Genomic DNA, 23,242 nt, shown 5'->3' on the forward strand with positions numbered 1-23,242 from the left:
TACGAGCTGATTTACACTTCTGCGTCACCCCTCCCCAGCAGGGGCGACTCGGACATGAGCACCACATACTTGTGCGTTGATGTGCCGTGTCCCTGGTCTCTCTGATAGCTGGGAGCCTGCTTCCGGCCCCGCTACGGTCTCTGTTAATCTACATCTGATACATGTTGCTGTTTATCATACAGACGTGATTACATCAAGAATAGAGAGGAGGAGATGAAATACACGGACGATGAGCGGGGATCCAGGAAGTGCTGTAAATGCAGGAAATACAAGCCACCGAGCGGACCAATCACAGGGCTTGCGGTCTGGTCTAGGTATGGGAGCTACGCAGACCTCCTGTGTAGACTACGCCATCGATTCCACGCAGAAGTATAAATCAGTCTTAAGTCCTGCTGAGTCACCCTGAAACTGGAAAATCCACCTTTAGCTATTGTTCCCCAAACCAAAGGGAAACCTCTGGTGTAAATGAAGGAAGCTGATGCAGACGACTGGCATCAACGAGGGCGCAGGTGGCCTAGCGGTCTAAGTGCGCCCCATGGACAGAGGCTATGGTGCTGTCAAACCGACCTTTGTGTTTATTAAGAGCCTACAACTAGCATGCCTCCCTCCTAAGCTCCTTGTTAGCACACATGTGTGCAGGGAATGAAAAACGGAGGAGGGGTTGAGTTGTATTTTATACAGTCTTTGGGCTGAACAAGCTCCCTCCTCGTCGCGGAGGTCGCTGGTTCGACTCCTGGCTGTAAAACCTTTGCTGCATGTCTTCCCCCCCGACTCTCTTCCCCCCCATGTTTCCTGTCTCTCTTCAGCTGTCCTATCAAAAGTAATATAATGAAATATCTGGCATCAAATTTAAACTGAGCATGAGTCTTTGAACTAATTTCAATTTAATATATGATTTGAAAACCATGAAATTCTCACGCTGGTTCACGCAGCGTCCAAACTTGGTTGGAATAGGGAGTGTTCATGATTCAAAGAAGTGTGAAGAAAGGAGTAAAGTAAACACATCAGACATCCTGGAGCCTCATATAAAAGGAACAAACTGCATCTCTGACAGCTGTTCATGAGAAGTGGTGACACATGTTACAGTAGTCAATGAGTCTAACACGGAAACAGAACAGGATATAATTAGCTACTACTGTTCATTTAATGGAACCCTGCCCTTTCATATGCAAAGCCTCTAACAGGCGGAGCTACAGTATCTGCTTCCCTGGTAGTCCGTTAGTCCGTCACACCACGAGCCGAGAGCTGGAGGATGTTTTTCCTGCAGGCGGGGATGTCCCAATGAAAGAGCCTTTACTCAGTAATCCACCAACACGCCTTATCAGATGAACACTGAATACATTAAACCAGGAAGTGCCAGTTTTTTTCCTGTCTGAGAGTAATGACGTGACGAGTCAGCGGTTTCCTCGCAGCAGGATGGAGAGGAAAAGAAAGCCAGGGTGGATTTTACACAAACATAATAAGTTAATCATTTGTCGGGTCCGCTTTTTGGCATTCTGTCTTTGTGGGACGGAAAGCAAAAGGCCAGAGGTGCAAGAACACAAAACAAACTTTGACTAAAAATAATGATCATGATTCCCAAAAAATCCTTGAGAATAACCGGGTCATAGCGGGAACGCTGTTTCAGCAGAAAGACCTCTTCCTTTGAGTTTAACTGTGTCAGTACAGGGTAAGTCTTCAAATAGAAACTTGTGTAATGCTTCACTTTATGATGCTTCAACTAAGTGAAACCAGAAGAAGAAACACAGGTCCAGGAAAACAACTAATTCCAGCAAATCTAGACTGAGGAAATAAAATAATAAGAAAGAAAAAGAGAAAGAAGAGGAATGTTTTGAAAGTTCTCAAGAGGAGGGAGGAGATGAATGTAAGGCTGGTCAGAGAGCAGAAGGAGGAGAGTGTGAGGGAGTGAGTGAGAAGAGGAGGTGAGATTTCACGTGAAAGTATCAGGGGAGAGGAGGAGAAACATTTCCCTGGGTTGTGACCATAAATGAGCATGCACTGAGAAACCCTGATTCAGAGGAACAGTAAGTTCCTCATAAAGTCATGACTGACACATCTTCCCAACAACCAGCTGAGCCCTTTAAACTCTGAGTGTGTGTGTGCGTGTGTGCCTGTGCGTGTGTGGTACTCTTTACAGGGTAAGGTTTGTCAACAAAGAGCAGAGAGAGAAGCATGTGCGTGTCTGATCATGCTTTACCTCCAGGCAGGCCAGATGAACATCTTTGATTATGCAGTCGTTTCCTGACAGGACGGACTGCTTCAACAGGAGGCAGCTCAGCTCCAAGGTAGCAAGACGCACTTTACCGTCTACACACAAGACAGAAATATATGATATGTGAAACAGGACACCATGGGTCAAATATCACAGTCTAAAGCACTATTCACACAGGATCAGAACCAGCCAGGAACCTCTGATGATTTGTAATAATAGCGGAGGATGTCTGTGTATTTTAATCCTGCAGGAATCGACCACGTCTGTAATTAGTAAAGGAGAAACTCCACGGCAAATCACCTGCAACATTTCAGGACACACTAGAAAATGAATCCACTCTGAATCTGCATCTCAGAAATGTCGGGTGGTACATTTTTAAGAAGGTCTCTGCAGCTGTTTCTGATTAAATATGACTGGACTGTCTTGCACAGGAAGAGCAATCTGAAATCCATCAGATCCAGATGAAGAGTGATCAGAGGATGAGATGCTTTGCAGCTTGTAGTAAGGAACATTTTCTATCTTTCAGACAGGCTCATTGTCTTTGTAGTGCTAACAGTTTGAGCATTAGAGCAGGGGTTTCCAATCTTTTCAGCCTGCGACCCCCAGAATATAGACGCCAAAGACTCGTGACCCCCACTGTCCCTCAAAGTGATTTAATGTGGCTTCATTCAGCTGGTCTGCAGAAAGTTAGCCTACATGTATGAGCATGTGTCTGTGTTTCCTGTGCCGTTATGAATGAACCTGCTGCTACTGATGCTTTAGATAATTAACTGTTCTCTAACCCTAAACTTAGGAGTCATGTGGAAACAAAGAAAGGCAGAAAACTCATTACATTTAATATTTTCAAGGTTTTATTTCAAGTTTCGCTACTACTTTTGTTGATATGTTTTACTGTAATGAGTAAAATGTACTAATTTTAGATCACTTAAAAAAAAAATTCTGAAAGACATCTCACGACCCCTCAGGGGGTCCCGACCCACACTTTGGGAACCCCTGCATTAGATCAACATCGCCTGCAAAATGTACGCGGCAACCACTGAATCATCCTCGCAGACACTTTCAAATCAATGTCTCCGGCTGTTGAGGGTTGGGCTCAGTACACACTGCTTTATTGCATGATAGCTTATAAACTTTATAAGATATAAAGTTATAAACTTTATACGACCTGTGATAAAGTTTTAATGCACGTTCTTTAGAAGTAGGTCAATGAATCTGGACGTCCTCTTCTTTTAATGAGTTCCCTGCAGGCTGCACGCTGCAGAGTGTGATGCTGCCCCTAGAGACGAGGTGGATGTTGTGCAGCGCTTCAGTGTTTCCAATCAGAACGTCAGCAAATTAGAGTAAATTACAGACTTTGTTTATCCTGTGTGGATGCGCGACAACAAACACTGAGGTCAGGAGGTGATTCATAAATAAGTCCCGTGTGAATAGAGCTTCAGATGTAAAAAATGAACACAACAGGACACTGGAATTCATACAAGATAGTCTTCTATTTAAATATCTCAAGATACAAAAACTTGCATGAACTGAAAGGCAGGTGAGGATGTGTTTTCCATGTGTGTGTGCGTGCATGTGTTACCTGGCTGTGCTGCCTGGTTCATAATCCGGATCAGTCTCTCTGCCAGCACCAGGCTGTAGGATGTCTTCTCCTGGTCAGGAACCGGCAGCTGCAGACGCTCCAGCAGATCTCGGTTTATTCCTGCAGACAGACAGCGAGCATGCAGACCGGGTAAGGACATGTTATTAATTGGAAGAATAAATACTGTAGCACTGTTTTGATTTCAGCCCTGCGTTTACAAAAATCCAATCAGCTAGGAACCTGCGTAAGGGAACATTTCATCCTGAAGATGTGCTCAATTTAAGACTCTTGATCATGCTATTGTCACATTCACCTCCTCCTGTGTGCAGCATGTTTCTGACTTCATGATTCTACCCCTAAATGACTAACATGATTGATGTATGGATGCATGGATGCAAAGAAAGGCACACCTTTGCTGTGTGACACGGCGTAAAGCAGACAGAGGACAAACAGGGCGTGGTAGTCATCGTCTGTGCAGTCGAGAGCGCTGTACACCATGTCTAAGAACGGTCTGCAAAGAGAGAGGAGACGTCATCAAACCTTTAAATCATTGTTCTACTTTAAACTCATCAAACAGTCCAGGCGTGTGCGTTACGTACCTGCTCCTCTGCATGTGTGTGCGTGTGGCTGCAGCCGTCTTCTCCTCGTCGGTGATGTTCTGCTCCGTCAGCTCGGACACCTTACACTTCTCCATCACCACCATCTCTATCTCTGTGAGCGCCCCAACACACAAAAGATCACACACATTTGTACTTATGTGCATAAATGTCCACACACGTGAAGTTAAAGCTTTTCACATCACACACTTCTGATCAAAAACACATGAGGAAATAAAAATCCTGTCACTGCTGGTTATGAAATACGATCTGAAATGCTTCCTTCTCACTCCTGATCACTTCAAAAAGGGACAACACACACCATGAGTTACTGAGTGTTGCTGCTTTGCATTTTAGGGCAAAACATGGTGCACAATAATGTTTCATTGCACATGTTTGAGTTTGCAAAATGTTACAGATGCTACCATCTTCACTAGCTGGTATTGTCTGTTTAAAGTCTTATTTTTAAAAGTCCTCTGCAGCCTGTGATGAATTTTGTGTGAAAACCATATTCTGCATAAAAGATGAATGACATAAAGGCTTCTCAAAAGTGAAGCCAAAGCATTCAGAGGTCTCTCTATTGACCGGCTGCAGCAAAGCCTCCTCCATAGGTCAAACTTTAAAATCAAAGCTCAGGTTGTAAATACTTCTAAAGCATGTCTCTTGTTGTTAAAGTTTGTATTTTACATGCAGGATTTATACAATAATGCCATGACTGGCAACTGTGTTTACAAATGTGGCTTCTTTGGCTCTGTATGCAGCGTATTCGTAGAGTAGAGGAGAAACAGAAACTCAAGAGTCACAGGATTTCTCATAACGGTGAGTTTCTTCTACAAGCGAAAGTCAAAGACGAGGCTCTGAGAGTCAATCACGGCTGCACAGACACCAGTGCGAGATGTCAACGCCTGTTGTGGCTTCACTTTTGTACATCGAGAGGATGAGGAGATGTCGTCCATCTTTAAACAGTCGATGGTTTAAACCCCAGAGTCAAACTGATACGGCTTTCAGAAGTGTTGAAAACCATGAAGCTGCTGAAGACTCTTCAAAGGAAGCCTCTTTATTCAGAGTAGAGAGAAGGAATCATTTCAGATGAGTGGAATGGTCACACGTTTAATGTTTACACACACACGCACACACACACAGAGCAGGGTTGAGAGACAGGCGGAGAGGTGAGGAGCACGGGATGGATGGTGTGTCACCGTGGAAATGGACAGTCAGCTGCCATGGAGATTGGGTTGGACATGTGATCAGTGGTAGCCATGATAACCACGGGGGAATAAAAACAGGTGGGGGAGCAGCGACGACAGGAAGGCCTCATCTCAAAACCTCAGACTCAAGAACCCGTGCATCTCTGTCACTCCAAAGATGACATGCTGATAATCAAGAGGCTGTGTGTTCATATCTCGGTGTGGCACTGAATGGTTGATGCATGATCAGCTGCAGTGATGTGTGTGTGTTGAATTAAGCACTATGAACCTTCACAGCTCAGCGATGATCGTCTGTTACATCTGTTCAGCGGTCGTGTTTCTCTCTGTGTTTTGAGATGAGGGCTGCTGCTGTGGCGGCTCTTTAGCACCCAGGGTGCATCATGGCAGACTGTGTCTGATTGATGGGAGTAAAGAAACACTCAAAAACACAGTCCTGAACTGCTGTGTCCAACGAGACACACACTCACCTTCCGCCGTCTCCCCACTCGCTCTGCTTCCCTTAGAACTCCCTCCTACTCCCTCTGTACCTTTTCCCTTCTCCCTCTCTCGGCCTCCCTCCCTCTCTCCTCCTCGGCCATCCTCGTCCCAGCCTTCCTCTCCTCCTCCTCCTCCTCCTCCTCCGCTGCCCCCTCCCCCTCCCCCGGCTCTGTCGTCATCCTCCTCCTCGCCCAGGTTCTTGTAGTTCGGCCTCTTTTGGGTTCTCTTGCGGCCACGGTGGCGGGACAGCTCGAGGGAGCGCTCCAGAGTCTCTGGGGGTTTGGTGAACCTGCGCACACCTCCTGCACTCACCTGAGGGAGGAGGAGGGAGGATGTGTTGTTAAGGAGAAGAAAATGTGCAGCATGATAAAGGGCACATTGTTTATTTCTCTGGATGTGTCTTTATCTGTATTTTTTTGTCCCTTCAAAGTAAAAGCATGACTGTAAAGTGACATTTTGAAGTGAAATGTATGTGAAACGTTATTGCTCAATAAAAAAATACATGAAAATAAAAATAAACATCACCGCACCCCGTCACTGGAAGATGTGCGTGCAAAGGGAGACACGAAAATGTGCAAACACTAAGAAATTGCATGCAGAAGAACATCATTACGTAACTCCAGCTTCTTCATCTTCTCACACAAACACAGTCTTACAGTAAATCCTATCATCTGATCAAAGTCCCCAAAAACACAGAAGCCATTTCCTCACTGATAAAATTTATCAGAGAAGAGCAGAAAAAGACCGCCTGACACACACACAAACACACACACACACACACACACTCACACACACACACACACACACACTCACACAGAGACAGTCTTATATTGGTTTTGAGGCGACTTCGGTTGTAGCCGTGCTGGAACTACAAGAAACCAATCTTCAGAATATCTCAAACCAAAACGAAGGTGCAGACAGGAAACAGCTGGAGGATGATAACACGCTGAGCAGAGCCGAGATAGAAACAGGGACTTACAGTAAAACTCAGTTATCACAATACCAAGAAATGTACATTCTTTTGTTTCTTTGACGTCACCTTATTCTCACTATTCTCACAATGTGCCCAAAAAGGCCTGCAGCGTTAACATAAACACAGAAACGAAACCGTGCTCTGTGCATCTCCAAACCTCTGCACTTCAAATCATCATGATATACAACTGAACACTGAAGAGTTCCTCAAAGAGTTAAACTGTTTTTATTTCATGGTTTGAGTTTCAGATGAGGTCACTTTTAGTTTAGAACCATCACCCTGAGACTCTGTAGAGAAGGGACACATCATTTATGTCAGCTGGATTAACGATCAGCTGATTATGGGAATGTTTTGTTCCTGATATTTATTCTGATAATTCCATTGTATCCAATTATAACTGCTTTCACTTACACATTAACAAGCAGTCACCTTCTGACATGGATGTAGGATTATTTACAGAGAAGAAGGAGGAGGAGAAGAAGGAGAAGGATGAGGAGAAGGAGAAGGAGAAGGAAGAGGAGAAGGATGAGGAGAAGGAAGAGTAGAAGGATAAGGAGAAGGAGAAGGAGAAAGAGAAGGAGACAGAGAAGGATGAGGAGAAGGAGAAGAAGGAGGAGGAGAAGGAGGAGAAGAAGGAGGAGAAGAAGAAGGAGGAGGTGAAGGATGAGGAGAAGAAGGAGGAGAAGGAGGAGGAGAAGAAGGAGGGAGGATAAGAAGGATGAGGAGAAGAAGGAGGAGAAGGAGGAGGAGAAGAAGGAGGGAGGATAAGAAGGAGGAGGAGAAGGAGGAGAAGGAGAAGGAGAAGGAGAAAAAGGAGGAGGAGAAGGATGAGGAGAAGGATGAGGAGAAGAAGGAGGAGGAGAAGGAGGAGGAGAAGAAGGAGGAGGAGAAGGAGGAGGAGAAGAAAGAGGAGAAGGAGGAGAAGGAGGAGGAGAAGAAGGAGGAGGAGAAGGAGACAAAGGAGGAGGAGAAGGAGAAGGAGAAAAAGGAGGAGGAGAAGGATGAGGAGAAGGATGAAGAGAAGAAGGAGGAGGAGAAGGAGGAGGAGAAGGATGAGGAGAAGAAAGAGGAGAAGGAGGAGGAGAAGAAGGAGGAGAAGGAGGAGGAGAAGAAGACAAAGGAGGAGGAGAAGGAGGAGGAGAAGGAAAAGGAGGAGAAGGAGAAGGAGAAGAAGGAGAAGGAGAAGGATGAGGAGAAGGAGAAGAAGGAGGAGGAGAAGGAGGAGGAGAAGGAGGAGGAGAAGAAGGAGAAGAAGAAAAAGGAGAAAAAGCAGAAGAAGGAGAAGAAGAATAACTCAAAATGGCATCAACGGTTTGGATCAGAAGAAGATAACACGATTACAACTTGAAGAACAAACAACCTGAGGGTGGGAAAAGGTCTCATATTTTAGCACAACAAATCTAATAAATCATTATTGCAACAGAGATGTATTGAGGGAATACGAAGCAGCAGCAGCCACAGCTAGTATCAGCAGAAAAGGATGTAGTGTAGATTCAACAGGAGTTTGAGAACAGCCTTACAAGGTGAAACCTTATAACAGTGTCCTGAGTCGCCACTACTTTGCATGATGTGATCTCTGCACACATTCACTGGACTTGTAACACCAGTCACATGAGTTTTAAATATAGATTTTTGAGCTTTTACACCTTTATTGATAGGGGAGAGGACACAGGATAGTGTAGGACACTGGGAGAGAGTGGAGGACTGACATGCAGGAAAGAAGCTGCAGGATGGATTGAACCTGGCCACTACATGGGCACGCAACTTAACCGGCAAGCCAAGTCCGCGCCCATGAGTAGGATTTGACGGCAGGACTCAAGACTCAAATATAGATTGATGGATAGATCGGTTACTGTGCTCTTACAAGGATGTTTGTAACTCCAGTCTGTGCAGAGCGTACAGCCATAGAAACCAAGCTGCAACCTCCGGCTGCGAGAATTGAAGCCAGTGCAGAAGGGTTAAAAACTGCAGTTCATTGAGTGTCCACTAGAGGCTGGCTCCAGAAGTGCTGGAAACCACATACACACCAATTCAACAGAGACGATCTTTACAGCAGAAATAAACATGTTACAAAAAATGAGTGTAGTTTGGATAGCTCTTTTCTCGATCCAGATTACAAGTCTTCCAATGAGAGGCACAGCTGACTTGATTGACAGGCAGGAGCACTGCAGCTGTTGGCGAGGAGGCTCAAACCCCGCCTCTTTAAGTCACACTCGCCGGACAGCAGTTATGTTGAGTTCAACATTTCCAATATGGCTGCTGCCACCGATTGGCCTCAAAACAGGGCTTCAGAAACACATGGGTGACGTCCCGGATACTACGTCCATTATTTATACAGTCTATGATAGAAACACATCCACCCGCATATTCAGCACACACACTTTACAGGTACCGGGTCTTTTGTTCAGGAGTGGGATTGTAATTCCCAGGTCAGGGGATGAGCAGTAGGGCGCCTGGGGTTAATGCTGATGGCTTCTATTTTGTGCCGATGCATGCATTAACTTTTACTTTTACTGGAAACTCATATCCATCTTTGCTCACCACACCGGAGCCTTTCTGACCACCAGGTTTGCATAAACTGTTTCTGTATCGGCCACTGGGAGCAGGTTATCTTCAATTATAGGTATCAGCTCAAAGAGATGAAACTGTGCATCCTTATTTTAAAGCTGCATACTTTGGTGACTTCCACAGAGTTATTAAATCATGTCTCTGTAACTGTTCCTGTGCACCGACACACTTACAGAACCAGCACCTGAAACACACGCAGCGGCAGAGCCTTCAGGATCATACTGAAGTGTGTGATAAAAACACACCGTGCATGCTCTCAGACTGAAACCACAGACTAGTATCTGTGTGTACGTGTGTGTGTGTGTGTGTGTGTGTGTGTGTGTGTGTGTGTGTGTGTGTGTGTGTGTGTGTGTGTTGTACCTGCTAGCTGACTATGTTCTGGTAAACCGCTCACATTCTGAGCATATGCTGAGAAATCATTGGAGTTACAAACTTACACACACACACACACACACACACACACACAGAAATACACCCAGCATTGCATAATAAAAGGAACCATCTACAGGTAAATTAAAGGACTAAAACAGCTGCAAGTGCTTCACATTAAAGAGAAATGTCTGCACTGATATGCATATTCCATCTTCATGCACATAACTGGTGCACTTGCAAGCAAACACGTGTTCAAAAGAGAGAAAGGAGAGAGAAAAAAAAACACACTTCTTCACATCTTCCAGGAAACAGGTTTGGGGTTAGGTGAGCTCTGTCAATGTTCCATCATGTGACCTCTTTTCCTGCCACATCACAGACAAACAGGAAGTAGTATGTGACCACCTGCGCAGAAACTGATCCCATGCCCCGTCAGTCTGTGTTTCATCTACAATAAATCAAACCCAAACACAGCAGCTGTTCCATCTGATGTGGCACACGCGATTTGCATTAAAAAATCCAGTAAAGACGGTTATCTATCAGGTCGTCTCGACTGTCATGGCACCTTTTTTTTTTATTTACAGGAAAAATGCAGGCGTCATGTTTGCCTTCAATCACGCTCATCATTACGGCTGTTTTTAAGTGTGTGCTGCAAAGAATCCAAGAGTTAGCAACTCAAGAATAGAGCATCACACAACAAAACTAGTTCTCCTTAATGTAAGACACACTGCAGAATCCAAACTGAGCACAGCTGAAGGGAGACAGGAAACAGAGAAGGGATGAAGTGCACCTAAGGAACCTGAGGCAGACACGATGAGGAAACTGGCCTAGAAGTATTACTGATAACATTTCTATCACTTCCTCATCATTACATCTGACTGAAATAACTCCAGTTCGTTCCCTGGGAATCATCCTGTGCTCTCATTTGTTCTTGTGTGCGTCCGAAAGTTTCAGAGGAAATATTTCAGCCGCAGCCCTGAGCATCAAACGGAGCCGTGTGGTGATCATCCAATAAGAATGAGGCTCTGATGTCGGCCCGTTTCCTCCTCTGAGGAGGTAATGTCGGGAAAGAACAATCAATAACTTTCATTAGTGTTTTTCAGAAAGGTAGACAAAGTGTCCTGCTGGTCTCTCTTCGTCCTCCCTTCACCATCCAAGATCAAGACAATTGATTGGTCAGGAGGCGGGGTTTTCTATAGATTGATCTCGTGCTCCGGAGCTGGTTTGGTGTACATCTTTAACCCTGAAGTTACCTCAATAACCTCAAAACCTGCTAGTAGTTCCCCCCTCAGGTTACTGGAGTTCGTCTTGACTTCTATCAGAGAGCTTTCACTGATTTCACTGGGTTTTAAAAGAGCTCAATGAATACAGAGAGGTATCATTAGTAAATACTGCAAAGAAAAACCTTATTTATAGAGAAAAATCTTTCAAATGAAGGGTCCTGTCAGCTCCTGTTGTGGCTCTAATGTTGTAAAGCTCCAGCTTGCTCAAACAGCAGAAACAAAAGGTTAACAAAATGAGTTAAAGGAGAAATCTCATGCATGTCTTAAACTCTTCGTTTGATAGATTTAAGACCTGAGATGTTCCCCATACCAAACACACAGAACACTCCTTCTTATATATATATAAAAATCTTTGATATTAAAGTTTAAAAGTCCTCGATGTAGGACTTTAAAGATATCTGCAAATGCAAAAGAACACTGCTTGACGGTTAGCCTGCAGGTAAGTCTGGTTGCTTCTTGTTGTGGTAGACTGTTATTGTTCAAACATCACACCTCGACTCACATTCACTGAAAAGGTAGGACGCTTCTCACAACAGCCACAGGTCTAGTGCACACACACTCACACTCACACGCACACACTCACACGCAGCGCAGAGAATAACCACAGGGGTTCTCAGAAATGCTCTCTACCTCAAGCACACCCACCTGCTTCATCAACAGATGGTCTAAAAGTGAAGAAACGGGGGAGGACAGAGTGAAACGGAAGACGGAAACGGGACTGAAGAAGTGAAAGGTGCGGGGAATCAGATGGGGAAGATGAGGGGGAGACAAAGGGGGGGTAAGAGAAAGAGAAAGAAGGAAATAACTTAAAGGAAGAGATTTAAATCAAAGGACAAAAACCAGAACACAAGAGCAGGATGGAGCTCGAAGAGAGAGGAGAGCACAAACCAGGTACATGTTTCTGCCTTAATGTGGGCGAATCATGGAGAAAACCATGACCCTGCAATGTCACAACCACCAACACACACTTCTGGAGCTACAGCCTGTACTGTACATGTCTGTGTGTGAGTGTCCATGTGGTCGCCGGCGTAGGTGGACTCGAGTACTGTACTCCCAGTGTGTGTTTGAGTGTGTGAGAGTGTGTGTGAGAGCTTTGAGTGTTACCGTGTTCTTGTGTGTGCTGTGGGTTTCTGTCGGCGGGGTGAAGACGGACAGGTCTCCGTTGAGGATGACATCAGCGAGGGCGTGGACCATCGGCTGATAGTGGATGATCAGAAATACCTGCAGAACGTAACCAATTAGTAGAGGAATGTTAGGAGAGTAGATCAGAGGTACGTGCATCTCTAAATGTCACTGGCTCAGGTTGAAGCAAAGGTAAAGAATAAGTGTCATCTTGCAAAAACATCAAATTCAGGAGCTTTTCTGAGTTTCAGGACTGAACTAAAATGACTGAAAGTGTACAAAAGTTGCAGGAACTATATTTGATGTTACACCCTGAGCCCATGTGATGAATAATAAGAGTGTCCAGCAGCTACTCAGTTACACTATTCATGTGCTTTGATGGCGGCTGGATGCTTACTTGAGACAGCAGGTAGAGGGACACCTGAGGGTTGATCCTTCGGTCGTCAGACTGGAGAAACAGAGGAAAGAAAAAAGGATGAATCTGCAAACAGTTTGATCATATATTTAATATTTAATTGAAAGTAGTGCAAAGTAGGGGTGTAAAGATTCATCTACTACATCCATGTATGGATTTATATTCCTATGATCCGACTACATCAATCTGTGCTCGGCAAGTTGGCCTTCCGGTCGCCATATATGGATCTAACATCGTTTTAAAAGGTAATAAATGGATTGTATCCATACTAGGAAATAACTCATTGGATTTAAGCACGGCAGACTTTATATGGATGTGTTTTTTTTACACTTTTAATAACGCCAGCAGGCAACAAAACATAGCATGGAGGACGGTAAAGGAGAAGCCGGCGAGCGAGAAATGATCAATCCACCATTGCGGTCCAGCGTGTGGAAACACTTTGAGCTTCTGCAAAGACAGAGATGCTTTAAATAAGTCGCTCGCTGATTGTAGGATATGTAAAGGTCAAGTAAAGTTACCACGGCAACACCACAGATCTATCCCACCACCTACTAAGGCGCCATGGGATTTCACACAACGCCGACCGTCCAGGCGCCTCTTGCAGCGTTCCAGCTGCTGTTGTTGTTTACTTGTTTGCTTATATCCATAATTAATTTATACCTGATTCCCTTACAAGAAACAACAGGAATCTAGGACTGTCCGGTATCAAGGGATTTATTTCACAGTTAGACTGGTTGAATTTTTGGCTAAAAAGTCACTGAATCACTTCAGATCGTATCGTTCTAAATCAGGCATGTCCAAAGTACGGCCCGGGGGCCAATTGCGGCCCAAGGTCCATTTATTTATGGCCCCAAGCTTGCATCTTAAAACGTATTAATTATAGGACAGAAATTAATCTCATTCTGAATCATCTGCAGTTTCTTTTAAGCGCACAAACAAAACTTAAGTCAATCCAGAAAGGTCTCAAAAAGCTTCATATGGACTCCCTGTCTAAAGCCAAAGCTCTGGGAATTCTGCAAGACAGCAATAAAGAAGAAACACAAGAACTCTTAAAGCTGACAGGTTTTCAAATTAATGTTTTTATCATGATTTGAAAATGTTCTTGATGAACACTAAAAGTTCAGAAGACACAAGACAAGATCAAAATTATGAAATGGTGCAGAAAAGGCCAAATTTGATGCATTAAAAATGTTCAGAACACAGGAAAGGAATGATTTTGTTCTTAAAATGTTTGCTGGTCAGAGCAGTCTTAAAAACAACATGAAAAAGAAGTGTGATGAAATCCAGATCGTGATCCTGCCATAGGAAAATAATAATACAATATTATACTCCCACATTGCCCGACCTGAAAAACATTTTCCTCCAGAAGGACATAAAGTTTTCTAATGTTTAAGTGGCTTGTGGAGGACTGAGGACTACCTAGTTACTGTTTAAATGAGAAAAAATGTAAAATAATTGTTATTAAATAGATTTCATTTCATTTATAGCTTTTATGATGCCTAAGTCTCAGTTGGAGCCACTGGCCCCTGAGGTAATCTGACAACATCAAATGTGGCCCTCTTTGAAAAAAGTTTGGACACCACTGTTCTAAATGAACCAATATCGTCCTTTAATCGTATCGGCAACCACGAATCATGATACGAATCGAATCGTTGTTAAAAAGAATCATTACACCCCTGGTGCAAAGACATCGTATCGGATGGTGCTTTGAAAATATCAGTAATCCTAGATCATGTTTGTATGGTTTCCTCTTTGCATGGTGGCATTTGTATATGCCAAATACTGTATGGTTTTTGGAAGTGATTTTGAGCCCATGCAGTGACTTCCACTGCAGAGTCATGTCGGTTTTTATTGCAGTATAAGTTTCTGGCTTTGCCCCCTTTATACAGAGATTTCTCCAGATTCTCTTTAATCGTGTGCTAACGTCTTTTAGAACTGAAGCAGCTCTGAGAATCAGCCCACGCTCTCCCCTGTGAGGCTCATACCACCACATGTGAAAGCAGACGCAGACTCAGGCACATGGGTGTGGGCGACATACCATCTCTGGGCTGACCAAAGAGTAGACATAGAGAGGCAGGAAGAGGCGGTTGAGGAGGTGGTCGGTCAGAACGTCATTGAGGAATTCACAGTTGATGATGAGGATGTCATTCAGGTAGTGAAGGTGGTCCAGGTGCTCGGCTACCAGGTCACTTAACTTCCCTCTGTTCTTATGTCTGAAGAACAACAACGGGAGAATGACTAAGATGTGAACACAGACAAGACATCACACTTAAGTCTAACCTCAAATATTCATTCTAAAGGCTGCTTTAAATGTCAAACATGCATCGTGCCCTGAACATGAACTATCACCTAAAGACAGCCAGAATGTCAGAGTACAGACAGGCCTGACCCCTAATGGTCACAGAGAGGATTACTATGAGAAACATTAAGACGCTGCACTCACTCTTCATCCGTCTGCACACACTTATCCAGTTCAATGACATGGCTGCCGATGAACCACACCAAGTTGCTGAAATAAGGGACTGCGGTCTTATCTCGGATGTAGTGCAGCATGTGCTGGTTGTCCACTGGAGAGAGGAGGGTCAGGGTCAAGAGCTGGATTAGGGTTGTTAACACCAGTATCAAGAACGCTCGTTACATTCACTGTGTGCACCAAAATGTGACAGTTAGATACGACAACACATTTAAAATAAGAGGCAAATTAAGAAAATTAACCACATTAAGCCAAATTAAGAAGTGGAGTTAGTCGGTCTGTCATTCTTAGGAGGGGAAGAAGAGGAAGGACAGTTCAGTTAAAACTTACAATAACAGCGCAAGATTTCTGTCTATTAAATCCAATCCTGTGACGGGAGCCGGGGATAACAACTGTCTCACACCCACTCATGCTCAGGAGAGGTTATACACGAGATCTCAGCTAATTTTGGACATTCATGTGAGCTCAAAGGTTAAAAAGGAACTCCACAGAGAAACTTCAAAACATCAAAGTTTGTTCTTAAAGTTTTAACCTTTCATAGCATTCTTCCGTCAGTGTTCTAGAAGTGTACAAGAATTGGAGTAGCATGTTATTAAAACTGGATGCTGATCTAAAGCATGAAAAGTTTTACTCCCACTCTGAGTTAAATACTTGATTCTGATTGGTCAAGCCACCATAACAATGGTGATTACTTCTCAACAACAAAAGTGGAGCTGGGGACGACCTGACCGTACGTCCTATCAAATCAATCTACAGGAAGGGGAACAGATCGGACCAAAGCACCAGGAAGGTAACACCATGCATGACCTGATCACTCCACAGACAGTCTGTCATGTTCCCCTCTGCCTGTTCACACTGTGGTAAAGACGTGTGTGTGGTCTCTCAGGCTGGTCTTGAGAGTGAGGAAATAGCCGAAGTATAAATCAGCCTTTAGCGGGTACATCTGTGAGAGCAGCCTGAGAAGCCACTGAACCATCTCTGCAATCCAGAGCTGGTGAGAGCATCTCTAAGCAGCTGATCTCTACAAAGTCACTGAAACCAGAAGAGGCAGAGATAACAGCAACAAGGTTCAGAGCCGAGACATTTATGTTTAAAGGTGAGTCAAAGTCAAAGCTCTGAGAAGAAGGAGAGCTGGATGAGGACAGAAATGTCAACATCAATATTCCTGAAGAAGTCCCGTTCACCTCGTCTAAACTTTAACTCGATAAATGTTCAGGCTGATATGAATCAGATGCCGTGGAAGCATTAAGGACTTCCTGTTCTTTCTAAAAGTATAAAGAGTTTTAAGTGAGACCTGGCCTTCAAAGGGGATGATATATGTGTCCTTAAATTCATGACTACAGGCCAGAGAAGACAGATAAGAGTGTTAGAGTTAAACACAGACATTATCTGCTCCATAAATAAAAGCCTCACTGACTCTAAATGTCATTATCCAAATAAAAGCAGAGAGTAGTTTCACTGTGAGGATCCAAGAACTGAGGTAAGAAGGGATTAAGCAGCAAAATCAAGAGTGTTAAACACAAGACAGACAAATCACAAGCTGCCACCGCACAGAGTCAGAGCGTCGTATCGGCCGTTCAGAATTCAGAACTGAAGGAGATACTGAGAAAGAAAGTCCAGTGACCCATCACCAAAATAAGATCCAGTACGTGGGGGATCGGTTTAAATGAAGTCTGTGGTCAAATTAACCCGAGAAAGAAAGGTTCAATAAAAGCATGCAGGTTTCTCTGCATGTATGAGGGAGGGGGAACAGAATGGATCACAAGAACAAGAACTGCAAAGATAATCACACCCGAACATTTAAACAAGTACACCATAAGAACAGATAGAGCTGGGTATCAACGACAGCTCCAGTGTAATGATTCAAACACCAATGATCACGAATCTGAGGCTTTGGAATCAGACCAGCCCCACATGTGCATCGACAGTGTGTGCACAGAGTTTAAAGTTAAAAACATGACACCAGTTTGTGTGGTGGATACCCAGCGCTAAGATTAAGACTGAATGAATGGAACCAACTTACATGAAACTGGAGTTAGGCAGATGGGGCGCGCAGAGGGAGGAGGAGGAGGAGGAGGAGGGAGAGAGACAAAGAGAGGAAGGAGTGGTTGTTGAAGAAGAGGAGGAGGAGGAGGAGGAAGGAGGAGAGGGGGGGGAAACAGACACAGGGTTAATGTGAGTAAAGGGGGCGGCTGTGGAGGGGTGGAGGCTTGGAAGGACCCCGCTGGTTTCTTTACAAACATACTGCAAACAACGGCACATCTGGGGAATGAGTTGCTTAAAGAACGGACACTTTGCAGGATATGTTGCTTTTTACGGCGTGACATGAGGAGAGTGGCAGCAGAAAGGCTTGTGTCATAGCAGGATATGATAAAGTGTATAAATGGTATGTTACAGAGACTTGCAGGAGGGGTTAATCCTTCTCCAGGTTGTCATTTCTTGCAGTGCATGAACCAAGGAATCAGCAGGAAGCTACCCTTTTAACTTTATGGGTTTCTTTGCAACACACTCTGCAAGTCTCAACATCTTTGGTTGTTAAAAAAAATGACGGGTCTAAGACGGTAGATTCCTTACTTTAACACAGCCTATAGCCAGCCCTGTTATGACACATCCCCAACACCTACAGGTCTCTTCATATGTGGCTCATGTCTATTCACCAGGGTTCTGCTTGCTGCACTGGTGTCACTGTTGGTGGCTGCACAGTTGTATGATGCAAAGTGTTCATGCTGGACTGGACGCACATTTAAATAGACAGACAGGACATCAGAGTGTACAGTATGTGTTGTATGTTGATGTTATTTATTTAAGGGGAGAGAAGCATGATGTGAGGAGACCCACTTCAAGCACCACCCAGGAGTGGTCGGCTCTGAGAGACGGCAGGAAAGAGAAGCAGCAGCTGAGGCAGCAGAAGAGCAGAAGAGCGACAGCATCACGGCTGAGCTCAGAGGACTCAGAGGAAAACCTGTCGCTGTTATGAGCTGTAGATTTATTCAGGAGGAGAGAAAGTGCTCCCTGTGTGATCTGGGGGAAGCTGAAAATGAAATGCATCTTCTGTTCTACTGTCCATCATATCATGAGCTCAGGTGTCTTCTTATCAACAAAACGTCAGAACATTGTCCTGATTTGTTTTCCATGTCTCATGAAGATGGACTTCAGTACTTAAAACTTACCTTTTTAATCTAGCTTTTAATTTGGAGTCATTTATTTTTAGCCCTGGACTGCATTATTATTTTAATCATTGCTTCAACATTTATTTATCTATTTATTGCTTGTATTCATCTGATCTTGTTAATGCTTTCTTATTTTGATCGTTTCTTTCCACTCTTACTTATTTTATTAAATTTACTGTTGATTTTATTTTATTTTACTTAAAATCATGCCTTTTTACATTTTACAATTGCTGTTGTTTGTTGCCTCTCTGTTATTTTGTGAAGCACTTTGGGCTGCATTTTTATATGTATGAAAGGTGATGTATAAATAAAGTTGAGTTGAGTATCTGTTTACACACTAAGTGTTTCAGTACCTCAGTTTGTGTTAAATGCTGTAATTGCTTTAGGTCAATGCTGGACATGTGCAGTATTGTAACCGCTCTCTTCTTTTTCTTTTTCTTCTCATGCTGTTGCTCCTAGTTTTTTGTATTTTGGAGTGTCTTGTAAGTCCATTTAGGCTGGGCACCTTTCCTGTGCATGACACAACAAATTGGAAATGCTGACTCACCCTAACTTTTGGTCGACCTAAGGAGAGGCAAAGAGGTGGAGCTGATGCAGGCTTTTAGCTTCAGTGTGCCCGCCTGTCAGTCAACATAGCCATGCCCTTAATGATGCAAAATGTGTAACTGTATTATTGACATAACTTTCTTTTTGTTGACAGGATCATCTTTTTTGAATAGGTGAGGGTTTTACTTCTGGTGCTTCTGCAGCTAGCCTCAAGTGAACACTTGAGGAACTGCAGTTTTAGCACTTACACATCTTCATTTCTTGAGACTGAGGTTGCTGCTTGCATATGACTAGCATTTTGTGTCTACAATTACAAAAATATAAATTACTAATTTAACAGACCAGTGATTCTGTTGCCATTTCTGATGATTTAGTCGACTAAACACACTCGATCTTAGTCGTGAGAAAGGTGTAGGTGTAATTGCAGCATCCCAACTTCCTGGTGAGACTGATTAATGGACTGCAGCTGTTGAATGATGGCTACATGTCTTACTAAATGGAGTCAGTGGGATGCATCAGAGTTATCTTGTTGAATAAAATCAAGTGTCCACATTACTGATAAATGGTAAGGTTGTTTGACAATAAGAAATAAACCTTCTAGTGTGTCCTCAGTTTCTCACGGTGGCTTGTTTGAGTAACAGCGTACGCCGTCTGACAGCAGGGTGTATTAATGCACATGTTAATGGAAAATGTTAGCTTTGGTTAGCACTAATATGACTCTGTTGTTGTCAGACCATCCGTCTGCAACATCACCAAAGAGGATGTGTGCCACTGGTGACAGGTAAGAGTCTGAAACACGACCCGGCTCACAGCAGGAAAAGAAGAGTCAGTTACAGCCACAGTTAGAGCTCCTGTGTTTGTTGCAGCGTTACCTGTTAGTCATGCTCATGCACCAGAAGCAGCAGCAGCAGCAGCGAGAAGAGGGCAGGAGAAGAGAGAGAGAAGCGGTCGGCAGTCCCAGCATCCCATCAGTGTGTGTGAGCTCATGTCTGCGCACGCATGTGTGTGTGTGTGTGTGTGCTTAGCATGTGCGCATGCGTGTTATCTGAACTCACCTTTGTAGACGTTGAGTGTGATGGTGCGGACTGCGATGCGGACCATACTTTCAGGATGGTTGAAAAACTTAATGGCCTCGGTGTACAGGGCAAAGTCATTAGTGTGCTGTGTGTGGGAGACAGAAAGGGGGCGCCAGTGAGCAAGGCACAGAACTGCAAGGGCCGCGCTCAGGCCACACGCGACCACAGAGAGAGGAGAGAGAGACAAAGCCACTCGGGGCAGAAACATTCTTTTAAGACGAAGAGACAGTAACAGCGTTTCTACAATGAAACTAAGACAACTGAAAATAAAAGCTAATAAAACAAAAACTAAATAAAAATTAAAAGTCTGAGCTGTCTTTGTTTTTAAAAAACACTGACTGAGCAGAAACCACACCTGATATTTGGGACTGTGGGTGTAACTGCATGATAGTAAAAGTCAACAATCAAACCTTTTGCATCGACTAACACTCCTAAGAATCAAATAACTGCCTTTAAAAGTCCTGAAAATAAGAATTCTTTATTAAAAACAAGGATGGATAAGCTTGTTTTTGTAGCTGACTTGCAGGAGATGCACACTTGACTATTTGATTTGGATGTTTTTTGGTTCTGCGTTGGCTTTGAAGATCAGCTGCACAAACATTTAAGGACTGTAATAAACATTTTATGAAATGCAAAAACATTTCACGAAGTCCTGCTTTGGACGCTCAGTGATCTGTGTTGTGCATCATGAAATGTTTGTGCAGCTGACCTCCTGATCCACCTCACCATCCTGAGACATACACTCTAATCTAACACAATAACACAATCCACACAAGACACAGTTCAGCTTGATGCACTTGTAAAAACTTGCGTGGTAGACTCACTGCTCTGACTTTAACCGTCCTCTCTCTCTGTGCCAGTGCCTGATCCTGTTCCCAAACATTCCTCAGTCGCTGCGACCTTCAGCCAATCCTCCAGAGGTCACAGCGACTGAAGAAACTTGACCCTGACACCAAACCCAAACCAGGTGGGTCCTCTGGTCTTCCAAAGTTACTTGAGGGAGACAGAGGGGGGATTAGCAGTCCAATAGCACCCTCTAGTGGACAATAGCTAAAACAGTAAGTACCATTTTGCTCTACTGAGTGTTTTTCTTCTATTTTCAACGTTTAAATGTAGTAAAGGAAAATAAATGAATATGTTGTATGTTTTTTCCACCCCAGATTTACACACGAGGTCTGGTTTTGGCTTCAGGGCAAAAGCTTCCATCAACAGTACACCAATAACTTTCCCCAGCACACACAGGCCAATGACAGGACAAGATACTGCTGCAAGAATCAAGAGTCATATCATCATCATCATCATGAGTGATTATTCAGGAGGTCAGACTCAGTTACAACACACACAGAGACAACATTGAGCTGAAGAACAAAAGCAGGTTTTAAAGTCACGGACATGACATCGTTTTCAGAACATCGTGGTCACTCTGTAACTCAACTGTAATGAATTCACTCATATGAAGGAATCAGCTACTGAAGAGACAGACATGTAGGAGACATGTGTGACAGGACGCTGCAGGAGATTGATGCACAAAAGATTGGCGGACCTTCACAAGACAAAAAAAGATCTCCTGGTGATTCTGAAGCTGCTATAGCTGGTTAATCATCCTGTTTATCGCTCACTTATTTCACATCTTCCTCCCTTTTTGTCGGATACGAACTATGAACGAGTGAAAGATCCTCTCTCTATCTCTCCGTCTATGACCTCACCTCGTTGTAGAAGAAGTGCACGGTGTGGTTGTTGAGTTTGAGGGACAGGGTCTTGAGGAAGGAGATGTAGTAGGCCATGATCTCCTCGTCGGAGAAGTCAAACTTGTGCACGATGATGGAGTTGACGTGGTTGTTGGACAGGAGATAATCTGAGGAGAGAAGGATTAGACGTGTTAAAGCATCACTGCATCTCTGTCATGTTTGTTCTACGATCAACAGGTGAGCAGCAGGTGTCAAAACGACAGTCACGTAATGTTGACTAGAAAAGACTGCTGTGACCTTTCAGCACCTTCACTCACTAAAATACACACAGTCTGACTTTATGTAAGATATCTGCTTCCTGTATAAATTGCATCACATAATCTGCTGAGTCTATGGTTGCCTAGTAACAACAGCAGGCCGCTATGCAGTGGACTTCACAGCAGAGACAGGCAGAGCAACATGCCGAGCATTGTTCAGCCAACAAAACATGAACATCCAACCGTACTACGGGACAGGCTGGGACAACGCTCCTAACAGAGTGCTACTGGCAGATTCCACTGCTCACTTTTAATGTCACTCAAATATTTTAAGTGATTTAACACCTAAAAATCATAAAAAATAAGATGCAGTAAAGATCTGTTTGTTACAGCAACAGATGGGAATAGTCATAATTATAATAATAAAGAAGCAGAGTTTAAAATAAACCCTGAATGGTTCATTGGAATGCATTTCATCACACATACGGCCTTCTTCATACAAATACTCACACAGAGACGTCTCATGGCTGATGTTCTCAAACAGTATGTTCAGGGTCTGCAGGAGCTGAACACACACGTAGCGTCCAGACTTCTGGCGCAGGATGTTCAGGAAGAAGGCAAACATGTTCTTCTCCAGGAAGAAGCTGCACACATGCGTGTAAAAGCAAACATATGCAGGATTTAGTTCATGATGACTTCATCTTAAAATACAGATATCGAAAAGGGGGAACTGTGAGTTGTTTGCAGAGTCCTGGGGGACTGATGGTGCAGATGCAAGCCATATACCCACAACACTCCTGATTTGCAATTATAGCCCCCCTAACAGTATAAATATTGTTTGCATGCAGGATCATTTACACTCAACCGTCATCTATGTGCTGCAATTTACTGAATTTCTGGACTCAAACATTTTCCTTTCCACTTTAAAAACCTTACACTTTCCATCTTTCCAGGTCTAAGATCAAAAGACAAGAAAGGGACCTTTTTTTTTTGCACTTTTTCCAGAGATATTATTTTTGTTGTGAAGAATATTATCATAATAATGACAAAAACAAAAAACTGCACGTTTCCAAAGCCTAAAAAAGAATGCAGTTATGTGCGATAGATGAAGCTTGTGTTGATTTCAATGGTTTCCTGTTGGCAGCACGCACTCTTTCAACACACTCTGTGGCTTCCGAGCTCTTCAAAGTCATTTCCTGTGTCACATAAAAAGCTACAAGTCATGAAATG

General features: G+C 43.7%; 1 protein-coding gene across 3 annotated transcripts in view; it reads right to left on the reverse strand.

The window, feature by feature from the left end:
- Positions 1–23,242, reverse strand: part of clec16a (C-type lectin domain containing 16A) — a 48,383-nt gene that overhangs the window by 22,041 nt on the left and 3,100 nt on the right. Inside the window, exons 3-15 of one of the 3 annotated variants that reach the window (XM_034711170.1) lie at positions 22,523–22,656; positions 21,774–21,922; positions 20,047–20,152; positions 17,299–17,304; positions 15,246–15,369; positions 14,841–15,015; positions 12,785–12,835; positions 12,370–12,486; positions 6,123–6,384; positions 4,391–4,502; positions 4,202–4,302; positions 3,792–3,911; positions 2,198–2,307 (exon numbers count right to left, since the gene is read on the reverse strand). In XM_034711170.1, the coding sequence (XP_034567061.1) occupies positions 2,198–2,307; positions 3,792–3,911; positions 4,202–4,302; positions 4,391–4,502; positions 6,123–6,384; positions 12,370–12,486; positions 12,785–12,835; positions 14,841–15,015; positions 15,246–15,369; positions 17,299–17,304; positions 20,047–20,152; positions 21,774–21,922; positions 22,523–22,656 (1,567 nt within the window). Of the gene's footprint in view, positions 1–2,197; positions 2,308–3,791; positions 3,912–4,201; positions 4,303–4,390; positions 4,503–6,062; positions 6,385–12,369; positions 12,487–12,784; positions 12,836–14,840; positions 15,016–15,245; positions 15,370–17,298; positions 17,305–20,046; positions 20,153–21,773; positions 21,923–22,522; positions 22,657–23,242 lie in introns of all 3 variants that reach the window. The other 2 variants (XM_034711168.1, XM_034711169.1) reach the window with 2 other exon arrangements.

Source organism: Notolabrus celidotus, chromosome 20 (genome assembly GCF_009762535.1).
Source record: "Notolabrus celidotus isolate fNotCel1 chromosome 20, fNotCel1.pri, whole genome shotgun sequence".
Classification (NCBI taxonomy): domain Eukaryota; kingdom Metazoa; phylum Chordata; class Actinopteri; order Labriformes; family Labridae; genus Notolabrus; species Notolabrus celidotus.